General features: G+C 28.4%; 2 protein-coding genes across 2 annotated transcripts in view; one reads left to right on the top strand and one right to left on the bottom strand.

Annotated features, from left to right (window-relative positions):
- Positions 1–802: 802 nt before the first annotated feature.
- LOC113386426 lies at positions 803–9,083 on the top strand. Its single transcript, XM_026624207.1, has 5 exons — positions 803–987; positions 1,321–1,409; positions 4,491–4,604; positions 6,815–6,950; positions 8,948–9,083. Exons 1-5 carry the CDS (start codon positions 803–805, stop codon positions 9,081–9,083), a joined length of 660 nt encoding a protein of 219 aa, XP_026479992.1.
- A 3,241-nt stretch (positions 9,084–12,324) lies between these two features.
- LOC113384409 (paramyosin, long form-like) overlaps positions 12,325–17,242 on the bottom strand; it is a gene marked incomplete in the record, with an annotated part of 49,783 nt that continues 44,865 nt past the window's right edge. Inside the window, 3 exon segments of the mRNA XM_026622121.1 lie at positions 12,325–12,725; positions 14,649–14,756; positions 14,823–14,996. Coding sequence (XP_026477906.1) covers positions 12,537–12,725; positions 14,649–14,756; positions 14,823–14,996 — 471 coding nt within the window.

Genomic DNA, 17,242 nt, shown 5'->3' with positions numbered 1-17,242 from the left:
AATTTTTCTTCAAAAAGTTTTTTTTTCGAAAAAAAGTAAGTTTTTGCCAAAAATTCAAAGTTTCTCAAAAATCTAATTTTTTCAGAGTAAATTTTGTTTCAAAACTGTTAATCTTTTAAAAAAAATTGTTTTTGGTACGGGAAGTTCTAGCATTTTGCCTTAACTTTTTGATTTTCTAAATATTTTTGTAGTTTTGGATTAAAAATTCAAATCAAAAAATTTCCCAGGCTAAGCACAGTCTAAGCGCCACTCTGGTACAAATGTTTACCCAAGTGCGTTCAGACTGTTTATGTAATGGAGCAGTTTTCCAATTTTGTGAAAACTATTGAAAAATGTGAAAATGCCGCCAAGCTAAGCACAGTATAAGTGAAAATTTCGTACAGAATTATTTGCAAATGCGTTTAGACTGTGATTAAACGGGAGCACTTTTTCAATTTTGTGCAAATTAGGCAACTATTGTTTTTTTTTGGAATTGAATTCGAAATGAAATGACGATTGTTAATATTCTGGAGATAAATTGATTTTTGATTTACATTTGATTTGCTCGGATATAACAAGATAGCGAAAATAATGAAAGTTACATTATTTGTTATTAACGTTTAAAATTTCTCGAATATTTCATTACGGTACGGGAAGTTCCAGCAATTTGCTTCGAAGCACACGATGCCATACACCACTAGTGAAATTTCTTAGATTCATTTCCTCAATAAATCCAACCCCCCTAAATTTCACTTTCACCCTCCTATCACAAATTTCTATTCAAACCAGTTCCTTTTCATAAGACTCTAATTCTATTGTAGTGATGTATTTATTATTATTTGTTTTCCCAGAAACCGAAAATGGATTTGAGGACCAGGGTTTGTGTCTTCAGCACCTTTTTAGGGAGCTGCCTAAGTCTGGCCCTTTTGGTGTCATCCCTTTCGACCGACAAATGGGCCGAAGCTACGGCCACCAGGCCAACGCCGGTAATAAAATAATTACTCAAATGTAATCAAGTTGTAATATTAATATTTAATATATAATAAAGTAAAGATTTATTGGTCAATTCTGCAGTAACATAGACGTTGTTATGATAATGCTATGTTATGCTTGTTTATTTATAGTAAAACCAGGATCAGATGTATTACACATAAAACTGTATTTTATAAAAATCCAGTCATCATAACATTCTTTCTTGCTTTGTTAAATAGATAGACATTACCACAGTTTTTAGTACCAAGAAAGAAGGATAAGATAGCGTTGTCATAACAACGCTATGTTATTGTCTGTATTGGCCCATTAATGGCAATATTTTATGAATACATTGTATTATTTTTTCAGGAAATCCGAAGGTAGAATAAATCTCGGTTTATTCTTCGGCAAAAAAGAATTAAATGTCGCCTACGGTTGGAGGACAGATTATATCCATGGTAAGTGTAAATAAATAAATAAATGTCTTTAAAAATAAATACTTTCATACAAAATTTAATTTTGAATTTGAACATTTGAAAGTTTTAGAGATAATTATTAGAATATTTCTATTACTAAAAATAATTTCAACAAAATGAATCGACACTGTAGGTGTAGGTCAAATTCATTTTTTTTTCATTCCTCTTAAGATATAAATTTGGTTTTTCCATCTTTAGAGTCCACATCTCTGATCTGTACAGAGACATACTCCATTTCTATCAGGTCTCACTTTTTATCATCTAGGTTGCTATTTAATTTGCTCGTTAGTAGGATTTGTTTTTTCAAAATCAGCTTTAAAATGAGTATTTCTGCATGTAAAATGAGTGAGCTATCGTGCAAATGAAAGACACATACATTTTTTTTTGCATTTAAAGCAAATTTTCAAGTTTATGAGTGCCATTTCCACCAAAATTGAAAATAATCGTTTTCCATCTAGAATTAACTTGGTTTAAAAGATCTTGATGGATTCTAGAAAATACCACAACTTTAGTACCAACGATTTTCAAAAAACTCATGATTTCATGAAAAAAAAAACATTAAAAAAAACAACCAATTTCTCATTATAATATCTCTGAAAGAATACGTATAAAAGTATATAAATATAAAAATTTGAGGTCTTTTTCTGACTAATTGTTGTTGTATATTATTTTTCCTATACACAAATATTGATAGAGTTATAATTGTTTATAACAGAGTGTCTTTCGTACCCTTCAATCCTTTTCCATTTCAAAATAAGAGAAGTTACGGTAAAATTCATGATAAAGAAAGTTTTAGCTCATTAAATCACCTTTAAAATAGCATATTACAAGTTTTGATAAAATCAGAATTAAAAGAGTTACAATCCAATTAATGCGGGGGTGGTGACAAAGTGCAAATTGTTTTCACTTCTGAACTTAAGATTAAAATTAGCAAATCTCCAAAATATCAAGAAAATTGTAAAAAATTCATGCTATTTTCCTCTCCATTCACTGCAATAATTTTGCTGATCGTAGGTTGAATAGAGCACATGTGAACAGGATTTGACAAATTAATTCACTTCAAATATAAACTTAAGCAATAATGTATATTGATTTATTGGAGAAAAAAATGTAATTTAGATATTAAAATTACTAAAATCCAGTTAAAATATGGTACGAAATTATAAAAACTGTAGGCAACATTATTGAAGCAATTATTTTGGGTAGAAAAATGCTATATATTAATCCTTTCTGAATTTGTTATACCTTTTAAAAGACTACAATTTACAATATGTATATATTATGCTATAAATCACAAAGGCAGACGATGATTTTTTGTGTGATAAATTTGGAAAATCAATGTTTTAGTCGTGAATAAACAAAAAAATCATTCATATATACATCCACATCTACAGGTATGACTGAAAAATTGTATAACCCTTGGCATTAAATAAATTGAGCTATTGGAAATAAATGTGTTCTATTAATTGCAGTGTATAAATTTTAATATACAATTTTATTGAACATATTTTAATATTTGTCAAAGGGATAATTAAAGTGTTAACTGTGGGAATTGAAAATCATCATTTTATTTAAAGCAGTACTACATTTAACATCACTCATATATTGGTGTAAATAGTAATTCGAAAAACAATAACTATTATTTTTAATTGAAGGGTAAACATTAGTATTGGATATTAAAAAAATGTAAACGCGGGAACAGGACGTTTGCCGGGTCGTCTAGTATATATATATATATATATATATATATATTTATATATATATATATATATATATATATATATAATAATAGTAATATCTATTTCCTGAACAGTTACGAGTGTTTTATGGAGCGTAAAGATTTCGTTTCGTTTCGTTCGTGCAATTGTTGTTAATCTGCGTTAAATAATCTCTCGCCTCAGTTCTGTTTTAATTATAATTATAATCTGTTTCTAATTAATTCGAAAATTCATCGCGAATCCGTTACGTTTTCGCATATATGTATAACACATTTTGTTGTTACTATTGCAATTAGAATTAGAAGAAAATCATACACGAGGGGAAATAAATAGGAGAAATAAATTTATTATCGGTAAAAGTTGTAGAACCCTAATGTTTTTTATTTATTATCCTTACAAAAACCCTTATTTTCCCAGACATTTTTATAAATGACTAGCACACCCGACGAACTCCGTTTCGCCACCAGATGGTTTCGTGAGAAAGATGAAGAAATTTTTTGTTTGTTTTATATTTGAAAAGGAAAAATTTGATTTTATTATACAACAGTAATGATTTTATTTCGATTACAAAAATGAAGTGTTTTCTAGTTGAACTTCTCTAAGTAAATGAAAGTGAATCCGCAAATTATCCTTTTCATTGAAGTGCTCTTTAGTGAACCATATTTTTTGTTTTTTGGTCCGACGTTAACACAAACAAAGCGGATGGTTTTTCAACTCGTTAACAGGCAACGTATAACTGCCCATGTTAAAAAAACAATGATTTTCTAAATAATCTATTTGAAATTTATCCCGCAAACACTAAGGCAAGGCGAACTGAAAATTGCAATCGTTTGAAGTCAAACGGAAGATCAGTCGGAATCATTGGTATGTAACCAAATCGCCAGCAATTTTTGATTGAATGGTGAAATTCAGTGCGTGTACATCATTGTTCTTTGCGGCAAGAATTGCTCGTTGACTTAACCCAGCATAATTCTGATAATTTGCACTAATGTCATTACTCGAATTTTTAATTACGGTGTGTGAAGTTCTAGCTTGCGGAGCCCGAGACCTTTCCAACGAATGCAAAATTGTCGAAATCGGTTCCGCGTTCTGGAGTTATATCGTCAGGAAGGAAAGTCCGACTTATTTTTATATATATAGAAGATAAATTATGATTTTTTCAAGTAAGCTAATAAATAGTTCTTAAAGCATTTCCTCAATATTCACTAATCTATCTCAATTCTTATTGACCAACTGATTTATTTTAAATGTCATTTACACCTAGTTCCTTTACTTTTTTAGTAATTCGAACAATGAGGATGGACCACGAATTCCTGATTTACTGGTACTGGTTGTCCTGTGTCAGCGGTTTGGCCCTTGGTATATTTTTTGCAGCTGCATCAGGAATTTGTGCAGTCGTCATCAGTGCAGGAGAAGGGCCAAGAGGCTGAGGAGCCTTTATGTCACCAACGGAATCACCGTAAATAATATATATATATATATATATATATATATTAACAAAGTCTAATAATCGGGCATAACGGCAATAAAAAACATGAATTTCTTTCAAAAATTTATTTTAAATCCATACGTTTCGGCTATAATCCCAGCCTTCATTCAGTGGAAACTAAAATAAAATTAAAAACTAAAACAATTGAATTGGAGTGAAAAGAATTAATAAAATAGTAAATAGTACTTACAATTAGTTAATCTTAGTGTTAAATTGGAAGATTTTGATAAACCATGGTATCAGGATATGGTAATGCACTACACTATGTATTATAAACATTAAACTTGTAATTACACGATATTTTCACAAAATACTAATTTAAAAAATCACAATTGGATAGTGTGTTGTTCGTAGACTGGTTGAAGATATAATGGAAAAAGGACTTTTTAAAAAATATCTTTCACCAAGATTCTACACATGTGTGAAACGAATTGCGAGTCCTTTGCGCGTCGTTTCTATTGTTTTGTTAGAAATTTGGAAATGTTATCTAAATAAAAGAGATTTGTGTCGCACAGCGTGTTAAGTTCATTCCGTTTATTTATTATTTCATTGCTGTAAATAGTTAAAAAAGATCCTTCTATAATTCTTCGTTTGAATAAATTTTGTTCGAATTGTAGTACAGTCGGGTTAGAAAAGTCCATATTGTGTTTTAAAGTATAAATATGCTCCGCAATCATAGTTTTAAATTGTCTTGGATTTTTTTAATTGTTTTTATGCTGTTGTAAACGTTTCATTAAGTTTTGGCTTGTTTCTCCTATGTAAATTAAATTACAATCTAGACAATTAATTTGATAGACGAGATTTGTAAGTCGTTCGATATTAAAAGGGGTTTTTGTTTTGGTAGAAATAGTACTAGTCGTTGTACTAAAATTGTTTACAAGTCGGATTTATAAAAAAGTTTTTTCTAAGGAATATACAATTCTTTAATGTATGGCAAGCATATTACACCAGAAAGAGTTTCTGAGTCAGGTAAATCGTTTTGTACTGTAGAATTGTCCATTTTGTTCAAAAGGTATTGGTTAAAGGTCTGTTACTGGTTACGAAGTTTATAAGTTTTAAGGGATAGGAGTTATCTGTTAGAATATTCATAATTAAATTGATGTTGTTGTGCCAAAATGTTTTGTCCGATAATATTTTTTAATCCGATATAGTTTTAATATTTAGGTCCGATAATATTTAAATATTTTTCAAAATGTCCTTTCTCCATTATATCTTCAACCAGTCTACGAACAACACACGATTTTTTAAATTAGTATTTTGTGAAAATATCGTGTAATTACAAGTTTAATGTTTATAATACATAGTGCAGTACATTACCATATCTTGATACCATGGATTATTAAAATCTTCCAATTTAACACTAAGATTAACTAATTTTTCCACTGAATGAAGGCTAGGATTATAGCCGAAACGTATGAATTTAAAATAAATTTTTGAAAGAAATTCATGTTTTTTATTGATGTTATGCCCGATTATTAGACTTTGTTAATACATATGTCAACATCAAATTCAGAATCATATATATATATATATATATATAAATATATGTGTGTGTATATGTATATATAGTCAGTCTAATCCACCACTGCTAATCTTCATGGAAATTTTTATCTCTAAAACAGCAGTAGAAAATTGTAGAGAAACGATAATGTCCACCAGAAGTTGGAAGTTATGATCAGGACACATTTGAAAAGTCCATGTATATTAATAAATAAAATGGGCAGTACTGCCCTAGGGCAGATCCGAACTTTAACTCAATTCGATGAAGAATAGTGTGAGAGGTTTCCCATTTCCATTTCACACTTTTTTAGTGCCCTCGATTCGGCTATTTTCCATAGAAAACATATTATTCAAGTGAAAATGAGTTTAGAGTTGTAAATTCGTGTAGGGCACGATTTATAGCGACTATTTTCTGCATTCGTTTCGATTGATCAATTTATCTGTGTTTCACAATGTTTGTCCCGAATTGCATATTTGTCCTAAACTTCTGAACCGATTTTAAATTCAATTTGCTCATCGTGTCCATATGAAATCGACTTGGTTCCAAAGTAATCAGTTTTAACGTTTCAATGTCGTTGATGATTATTAAGAATAAGAAATTTACCTCAGCAAAGCGTGGCCGGAATTGCTGGTTTTTGATTATATTAAAGAAATAATTATTATAAATCTTTTTTTTTCAGTTCTTGGCCAGTGCATATCAATTGGAAGTTGGCTTGCACAATTCTTCTTGTGTCTGAGGTACAACATGTTAACACAAGACGATAAGAAAAATGCTTGGACGAGCGATGGACAAGCCCAACTTGGCAGCTCTTTTTGGTAAGACAGAAAATCTAAGGGTTCAATTTTCGGATAAAATAGAAACGTTATGGAGGTGACGAACTGTCAACAAACTATGTATTTGCCGTGCGATCAGACATGAAATCTAACCTTCCAAATGCATAAATGCCAAATATCAATTTTATCGTAAGTGGAACTTTCTGATGGCACATATGTGATGTTGAATATCCCACACAAAAATTAAAAAAAAAATGGCCATGCGATCTTAAATAAAACGTCAAACAATAAAAAATAAGAGTGATATCTCAAAGGAGATAATCTCTTAAATGCATTTCGACAGTCAGTTATTACCAATTCATACAAAGATAGACCCGTAACATAGCATTACCATAACATACCCATTCTATTTGAGAACTGGCATCATAGCATAATAATAAACAAAAACAGTCATACTAACGTAATTCAATGAAATGATATTCATGGCAATTTATAAAATTTATCTGTGTCAAAAATCAATTTTTTCCGAAAAAGAATGTAGATATACTTACTTATAAATTTAGCCTGTGAAAAAGCCTTCGATACAATGAATAATTTAAATTTACTAGTCTTATTAGTTATTACTAGTTTTATTAGTAATTTTTTTCCAAATATATAACATATGTCTCGATGAGAAGAGTTCTTTTTTTAAAACCTTTTTTTTCATTTATTTTATTTTAATTTAATATTTATTTTAATTTAATAGTTTTTTAAAAGTCGTGCTTTGTAACTTCGATAGTAATTAGTGCATTATATTTTCCATGTTTTTTGTTTTTTCTTCAAATTGTTTGTATGCACTGAAGATGGATCAAATCAGGACTCGAAACGTTTGACAATTAAACATTTTCCTTCAATAAAATAGTTTTAATTAATGGATGGACGTCCTAAAACAACTTTATTATATATAGTACTTGCTAAAAGAATCTTACACCTAAAAAAATCAATCAATTTTAACATTCTAATATTTTTTGCAATGCAATTTGTAGCTTTTATTACAATATAGTCATTTTTTTTGTTTTCTACTCGTCGAGGCCTTTTCAACGATATCCCATATGCTATAAAAGATACAATCTCCATTTTATTGAAGTGAAACTTCTTTAAGCTCGTTTACTACAATTTTATTAAAACCGTATATTTTGTGAACAAGCCACATAGTTAATTACAGTATTTGGATTCTATTCAAAAAGACCTTTTAAATGATACCCAACATGCTATAAAAATACTATTTAAAATTTTTGAAGTAAAACTTCTTTAGACTTCTCAGCTACAAATTCGTAAAAAGCGTATATTTTGTGGACAAACCACGTAGTTTATTTCAATATTCGAATTCTATTCATAAAGACCTTTCATACGATACCCAACATGCGATAAAACATACAATCTAACATTTTTGAAGTAAAACTTCTTTAGACTCCTTTGCTAGAAATTCGTAAAAAGTGTATATTTTGTGGTCTCAAAGCGCATAAAAAAATTTTACACATCAATTATTAAAAATTATCAATGAATTTTAGCATTTTAATATTTTAAGAAATGGAATATTGTTATGCATATAACATTTTTTCACTGTATAATAATTTTTTTTGTAAAAACCGTCTTCTACTCGTCGAGACCTTTTAAACGATATCCCACATCCTATAAAACATACAATCAACAATTTTTGAAGTAAAACTTCTTTAATCTCGTTTACTACAAATTCGTAAAACGCGTATATTTTGTGGACAAACCACGTAGTTTATTACAATATTCGGATTCCATTCGAAAAGACCTTTCAGCATGCAAAAAAACAGTATTGAATTTTTTGAAGTAAAACTTTTTTAAGCTCGCTTAGTACAAATGTATTGAAAGATAATTATGTTGACGTAAATAGCATGGAATGACAAAAGAATAATGTATATTGTGCGAAAGAAACCAATAGTGACATATAGAAATAAATATTGTAGAAAGAGTGTAATTAGAGACAATAAACGAGTATATTAATTATTAATGTTATTTTTTTTTAGGTTCGTTGTAATAAGTGCCTTCACATCTTTACTAAACATCTGTCTCCTGTTATGTGTTAGTACGAGAGAAAAAGAAACCGAGAATATTCATTTTACTGGAGACGAGAAAATAAATGCTGCTATTATGCTATATTAACACAAAGGTGTTAATGTAGCATAAATCCCTAAATTAAGGGCACACTATTTGAATAATTTCAATAATAATAACTCGACAGCAGAAGAAATAGATTTATAAATAAGTCTGAGATATAAAATGTATATTAAATGTTTTATTGATTGAATATCTTGCTACTTTGTAATAACTACAATGTACTTGTTTGCATTCGACAAATTAAATAAAATTAATATTTAATCTAACAGACGAATACACCGTCCTAAGGCTATGTTATACTACTATACTATTATAATGAAAACAAACAAATGTTTTCTCCAAATCGAATATGGCGGTTCCACATCAATATAGCTGTATAATAAACTCAAATGAAACGTCGATGTTGTCTTAGCCATGTATTATTAACAACTATATTTTACATAATAATAAAGAATAAAATTAAAAGCTCAAAATTGCGGGTCAAAAGCCCCTTATCAGATTTTGATAGCGACATAATTAATTATATTTTATCCATATTCCCGCCCGATGCGCAAACATCCGTCATTAATATAAGTAATCAAATAATTGTCTATCAGAGTCTGTAAATGATCATTTATCGTGCTATATATAAATGAGATATATTATATATAAATATATATATTTATATATAATATATTTTTATATAAATAAGATAGCATATAAATATTTACTAATTGAATATAATTCCATATCAACATACTTTTTAAGATCAGTCTTTGACAATTGCTGAATAATCCTCGACATTTTTTTCTATTCCTTCACTTGCAAACCATTCATGAAACCTAAAAAAGAACAATACATAAGTTAATATAATTTATAAAATTTCTTACTGTAGTATTCCTTTTGACTGTATTTATTTTGCAAACTTTGTGCTAAAATTGTTGTGATTAAATGTTAAGATTAAAAATTGGCAATTTGCCAAACTTATAATTCATAATATAACATAAGTTTTATAATTATTATACAAGTCTTTAGCAAATATTATATTTATTTATAAATTAAGTGTACTATAATGTAATCGATATAAGTAACAGTAAGAATTCTTATTAGTGGCTCAAATTAAATATGTAATTTTAAATGTATTATTTGTTTACATGTTTGTATATTGCATTAGATTTAGATTTTATATTTAATAAGTATTTATAATAAAAGTACTTGAACTTGAAGTAGGATAACTATTCTTTGACATTATTTACATTTTGACATTTACACTTTGACATTATTTATTATTTTACATTTGACTTTTCGATATTTGGATTTGGACAGATACACAAGTACTTATCAACAGACTTTTATAATTAATTAAATTAACATGATATAGTGTAATGTTGTGTTATCGGTTAAAATATAAAAAAAAGCAAAAAAAGGCTTAAAAGTTTCAAGAATTTGACCCTTGAAGTGCAAAAGTAAATATTTGAAATTTTATACAAAGTGATATAATATAAATTAAACTACCCAACTTACATTTTTAACACTATGCCTACGCCTTTATAACATTGATTATATCAACAAACACACATTTATTATCACTTTATTTAATATATTAAATTAATGTTAAAAGTACAAGTTTCACAATGTGCAAACCTAACCTATAAATCACCTGTCAACATGAATGTCGTTATCTGTCAAATGTGCGACGTTAAAAATGAATCTTTAACGTAATTTCGAAACAAAACTAGTGGTGTATGGCATCCTGTCTTAAGGCAAATTGCTGGAACTTCCCGTACCGTAATGAAATATTCGAGAAATTTTAAACGTTAATAACAAATACTGTAAGGTTAATTATTTTTGCTCTAGTTTGTTATATCTGAGCAAATCAAATGTGAATCATAAATAAATCAATTTATCTCCACGAACATTAACAATCGTCATTTCATTTCGAATTCAATTTCAAAAAATTTGAAAGTTGTCTAATTTACACAAAATTGCAAAAGTGCTCCCGTATAGTCACATTCTAAACGCATTTGCAAACAATTCTGTGCGACATAGTCACTTGTACTGTGCTTAGCTTGGCGGCATTTTCACATTTTTCATTAGTTTTCACAAAATTGGAAAATGGCTCCAGTACATAAACAGTCTAAACGCACTCGGGTAAATATTTGTACCAGAGTGGCGCTTAGACTGTGCTTATCCTGGGTAATTTTTTGAATTTTTAATTCAAAATTACAAAAATATTTTTTGCAAAAAAAAAAATTAGAAACAATTTTTTTCCCTTATTTTGTTGAAATAAGCAGAAAGTTCTTTGAATCATTTAAATCGGATGCTTAGTTCTCTCAAAAACTGTCATTTTTTTAACATTTAGCACTGTACCTCCAAAACTGCTGGACCTACCTTTGCCAAAAACCACGGGGTTTTAGTTCGACGATTGGGCTGCAAAAATATTACAAATATGTAATATTATATTATTTATAAATATGTATCACCCCGCTCCCACTCCTTCACCACACTTGCTTTCTAACCTTGATCAGTGTTCATAATGCACCGCTGTCAATAACATTAAATATAAGAGGGTAATATGTGCTCCTTCAATTTCTTGTTTGTTAATATAATAGTATATTATTATTTTACGCAAATTTAGTGTTCAATCAATTTTACATCATAATTATTTTTTTCTGTTGTTTTTCCTGGTTTGGTATGTATAATTTTCTCCTTTTTTATATATTTATATTTATCATCAACTTTGTATTTATATTATATGTTTTTTAGATTACTGAATGATGACACACATCAAGTGTCGAAACGTTTAGTGGAATAAATAATTTTGTATTTAATCTTTTTTTTTAATTCGACAATTGGGCTGCAAAAATATTATATATATATATATATATATATATATATATATATATATATATAAAGTACCTAACTTAACATACTGTATTAAAAAAAAAATTCACTTACAATTAGACTCGATTGGGTACAAATAGAAAGCTGAATAGTTTTTAATATTTATTTATTATAATAAATTACAATAATTCATAATAATGTGTTGAAACAAAAGTTCGATTTTAAGTTAAACTTATATATTAAAATTTCTCATAAATAACAAGTATTATATATAATATATATATATATATAGATATATATATAATATTAAACGTATATATTAAACTTTGTCGTTAAAAGAATCGTTAATAAAAATTTTCAGCTGTTTTGAATATTATTTAAAATTAAATAATACTAAGCCAATTTAACTTCGTCATCCAAGGTAAATAACAAAAAAAAACAAAATCAAATTGTCGAAACAGAGTTGCCACAAATTGTCGTGTATTTAACATTATACATTTGTGTTAGCGTTACAATACAGTATAATATTAAATCATATGTCGTTAATAATAATAAATTTATGATAATGATGATACCTCAACCTCGAGACCTTTCTCTCCGTTAATATTTTTTTGTATTATTTTCATAGTATTTTTTTCTTCCTGCTCCTGCTGCTGTTTGTTTAGTTTTGTGTGTTTATTGTGTGGTTGTGTCCTGGACAAGATAGACCTGGGATCCGGGCACCGATGATGTTGTGACGAAAGTGCGGTGCTTGGCCCTGATCAAGGTCAAGTTGCTCTCGGCGGTGTCGGCGCGGTCTTCGGCGGCCTCCAATTCGCGCTGGAAACGGCGCACGCGGGTCACGCTCTGCTGGGAAACGCCCTCCTGGTAAAGGAAATAAAACAGAAATTGGTAAAAGTTGAGTTGAAAATACTAGGATAAGTTTCACCCTATTACTTGTTTTGTAAATAAAGAAATACTCGTTCCTACTTCTTACGAGGACGAAACACTTAAATTGGAATAAATAGATACTGGTGTGAGGCAAATAGTTGTTATTATATTAACGTGTAATTTTATTTCAGTTAGTCCAAGTCAAAGTATTAATCTGTGTGATTGTACGGTTTGAATGAAAAGTAAAACATCTAACAAACTAGTATATGTAAGCTCATGTTTTTTGAAGTAAAACTTTTTAGGCGCGACTAGGGTGTGTAAATTCGTACAAATGTAACGGAAGTGCGTAACGGCAGATAAGATAAGATAAGAGTGGAGTGCCAAAGATTCGTCATTCGCTCTCGATGATGTTTATTTATTTATTTATTTTACTAATTTATTTTAAATATATAGCCCACAGATTTCTTCCAAGGGGACTCATAAATACAATTATTTTACATAATGAATAACAATTAAAATATATACAAAATTACAATATAAAGTTATTAACATAAAATGCTTAACATAAAATTACATATAATGCCGAACGTAACAATATTATTTATAAACAGAATAAGATAAAATAACAAGATATTTGAAAAGAAAATAAAAAGGTTAACTTGTGCAGATGGAGATTATTTGATTAGGTGAAGTGTTGTGAATATCTATTTCATTATTAATTAAGTTAAAGTTAAAAATTAAGTTAAAAATTTAAGAGAAAATTAGATTTAGAAGTAGGATAATTGAAAAATAAATGTGAACCTTGGAACATTAAAGGATAGTTGGTTAAAAATAAGAGGACAGTCTATAGAATTATTGCAAAGTTTAAATAAGAACATCATTGTACAGACAAATCGACGTGAGGCAAGAGAAGGAATACCAAATTCTTTTACTAAAGTGTTGTGGTCAAAGCCACATTCAGGGTGAATTTTAAATGTTTTTTAATAAAGATATTTCAGAAATTTTCGCTGAACCTTCTCTATCGTGTTGTTGTTGATTTGATGAGGACACCAAATAATCGAATCATATTCTAATTTTGAACGTACATTAAAATAGTACATGCAAAGAAATGCATTGTTAGATTTGAACTGTTTACAATTTCTCAATATCAAACCTAAAGATTTATGTGCTCTATTACAAATATCAGTTATATGATCCGTGAAAACAAACCAGAATCAAATAAAACTCCTAAATCTGATATTTTATTACATCTATCAATGCTGGTGTTAGAAATTTTATCAGTTTATAATCAATTTGTTATAGACACATCAAGAGTGGAATGAGTCAAGTTGAGACTGTGAAAATAAGCAATCATCAATAGAATTTATTTTGATACATAGTTTGAGATCATCTGCGAATAAATGTGGACAGCTAATAATATCAGATATGTCAATAATAAAAATAATAAATAGCAGTGGGCCAAGGATGGATCCCTGAGGAACACCTGAACTGATATTTTCAATATTGCTCAAAAATCCTTTAAGATAGACAAAAAGTTTACGATTATGAAGATAACTCTTAAAAAAATAAATAAGTGAAGAATTAAGACCAATCTTAGATAATTTAGTAAGAAAAATGTTATGATCAATTTTGTCAATAGCTTTACTGAAGTCAGTGTAAATAACATCAACCTGTCCATTAGTGTCAAGATTCTCAGCTATATATAAATTAGCGATCGGAAATCAAATGTTTTGTAATTTAAAACCACAGATGTGAATGGCCATTAAAAACTTTCAAGAAATTTCAAAATTTTTCAAAAAAAAAGAATTTTTTTCAATCAATATTTTCAAAACAAATTCAAATTTCTCCAAAAAACCTAAATTTTCTTTCTCGAGCTTCTAAAATTTTTGATGCACTACTAATTTTTAATAAACTTGCCTGTTCCTGCAATTGCCTCTTGTAGATGTTCAATTTCTGTGTGGTCTTGTCCAAGGAGTCTTGCAACAAGGCAATGTTCTTTTGGTCTTCCTCGCATTGGATCATCACCTAAACAAAAACGAAATATAGTAACTAACTTGCCAACTTGCAAAATATATTGGTAATATATCTGACCTCCTTAACGGTGCGTTCCTTCTTTCTCAGGATCTTGATGGTCTCGGCATGCCTCCTCTTCTCTTCGTCCAATTCCAATTCCAAATCGCGCATACGGGCTTCCAATTTGCTGATGGCACGTCTGCTTCCAGCCAAAGCATTCACTTCTACTTCTTCCAAACGGACAGTCAAATTCTACAAATAAAACGAAAAACTTACTTTTGACACTTTAAGAGCAATTCGGTCTACAGATCATGTTATTGTAGGGCGCAGACTCGGTGGTATTATGTAAACTTGTTCGAACAAACATACTTCATCTTTCGCTTTTTTGACCCAACGGCTAAACCGATTTGGCCAGTCTTAGTCTTGGAAAATTCATACTAATCAGTAGGTTGTCGAAAAGGTGAGATATTATTTCAAAATCGCGTACAAACTTTATATTTTTAATTTGAACATTTTTGTAGAAGCGTAATTTGAATAAAACAATGGACGGTGGCTAATACGTCAAATGTCAAACGTTTTTGACAGATGATATTCAATTACGTTTACTAGAATGTTTTACGTGAATATTATTTAATTATTATTAAATTGTAGTAAGTAGTTTTGTTTGTAGTTTTATTTATATACAAAAACGTCTTGACGTAAACAAATTGACGGCTTAAAATATATTTTAAAAATATAAAGCGTTGTAATACAGTTATGAAATTAAAGTATGTCATTTCTTAATATGTGTACTGAATTATAAAAATATAAAATCAAATATGTTTCTAACAAAAGAAACTAAAAAATTGAAATGCACACGTGCATACTCTTTAAAAATATACAATATTATACTAGAGCTATAAAATTTTAGTATGTTATTACCTGACATATGTACTCAATTATAATAATATAAAATCACATATGTTTCTAACAAAAAAAGCTATAAAAAACGCAATCTTGTAAACAAATGCACTCTTGCATATCTAGTTTCCAATAGTTGCAAGTCCACGGTTTGATGAGTATTTTGAAAAATATTTAAAAATATAAAACGTTATACTGGAGTTCCAAAATTTTAGTATGTTATTTCTTAATATATGTACTAAATTATAAAAATATAAAATCACATATGTTTCTTACAAAAACTGCTATAAATTTGCAATTCAGTAAAATCATGTAATAGAGCCGCAAGTGTTACTACAAACTCAACAATATCAACTTTTTTGAAATGTTAATATGAAAATGCACTTTTTGGCATATTTTTCTTAAACACGGTGCTCTGAAAGATCTCATTTGTATAATTATATACTCATTGGTATTTATAAAACATTTTCTCGGTTATATTATTTTTTATTTATGTTATTCAAATTCAGAACCTAAATTTGAAAGTAGAGGGAAAAAGATGTATAACCAGCTATAACCTTGATTCTCATGACTTTGCTATCAGGCGATAAACGGTAAACTTTCAAAATCCATAATAAAGGTATTTTCTTCCGTTGGTAGTTGGTAGTAGGCATTAGTTAAAATTGTAATTATTTCGTAAAATATCTTTAAAATTAAAATAAGACATTAAACCTATTTTTTTTTTTTTGAAAGACATCAAAAAAGCACATTTCTACAATGATGCAGTAGCTGACTGTTTTACTGGACGTAGTCAGATAATTGTTCGTTTGAAATTTGTTATTTGTTGTGATATAATTGGTTTGGTTTTCACAATATAGTTTATATTTGCACGAAATCAAATTGGACTTTTAATTCATCGAATGACACTTGAAACTTCTCAAAGAGCAGGTCAAAGAAGAAATACTAGATTCATTTTCTATCACTTCTCGTAGAAATTTAAAAATTTTGTATAAGCTCTGTAGTATTATTTACAATTATACACAAAATCCAAAATCTAAAAAGAATCTGAAAAACTTGAAACGTAATCAATAAGTCGAAAAACCAAAAAAGATTTGGATAGATTGGATTATACCATGGTTTAATAATAAAATAGAAAGTGTATAAAACTTTCAGACAAAATATAAACAAACTAATGGGATTTATAGCATTCAAACGACACATCCTTATACACTTAAAGTATTAATTTTTTTGATTCTCTAGAAATTGTTTAGAATATACCTTACTCAGCAAAACAACGTTTGCCGGGTCAGCTAGTATATATGTATTTATATTTATTTAAATATTTATTTATATTTTCATTCATATTTATATTTATATTACTAACAAACCTTAACCTATAACGAACTATATATTACTAACAAACAAACTTCGTAATATAAATATAAATATGAATGAAAATATAAATAAATATTTAAATAAATATAAATATATATACTAGATGACCCGGCAAACGTTGTTTTGCTAAGTAAGGTATATTCTAAACAATTTCTAGAGAATCAAAAAAATTAGTACTTTAAGTGTATAAGGATGTGCTGTTTGACCTACTTATAAGTCTATTG

Source organism: Ctenocephalides felis, unplaced genomic scaffold, assembly GCF_003426905.1.
Source record: "Ctenocephalides felis isolate EL2017-DRISC unplaced genomic scaffold, ASM342690v1 CF-g0.4_SCAFFOLD_03571, whole genome shotgun sequence".
In the NCBI taxonomy this organism is placed as follows: domain Eukaryota; kingdom Metazoa; phylum Arthropoda; class Insecta; order Siphonaptera; family Pulicidae; genus Ctenocephalides; species Ctenocephalides felis.
Note: the sequence above shows the minus strand (reverse complement) of the source record. Positions and strands in the feature narration are given on the sequence as shown.

Excerpts from the sequence above, each read along its gene's own strand:
- LOC113386426 (XM_026624207.1), top strand. The coding sequence starts at position 803 with ATGTATTTATTATTATTTGTTTTCCCAGAAACCGAAAATGGATTTGAG. Across the intron at positions 988-1,320 it reads AATAAAATAATTACTCAAAT|GAAATCCGAAGGTAGAATAA; the intron begins GTAATCAAGTTG and ends TTATTTTTTCAG. Across the intron at positions 1,410-4,490 it reads GAGGACAGATTATATCCATG|CGGTTTGGCCCTTGGTATAT; the intron begins GTAAGTGTAAAT and ends GTCCTGTGTCAG.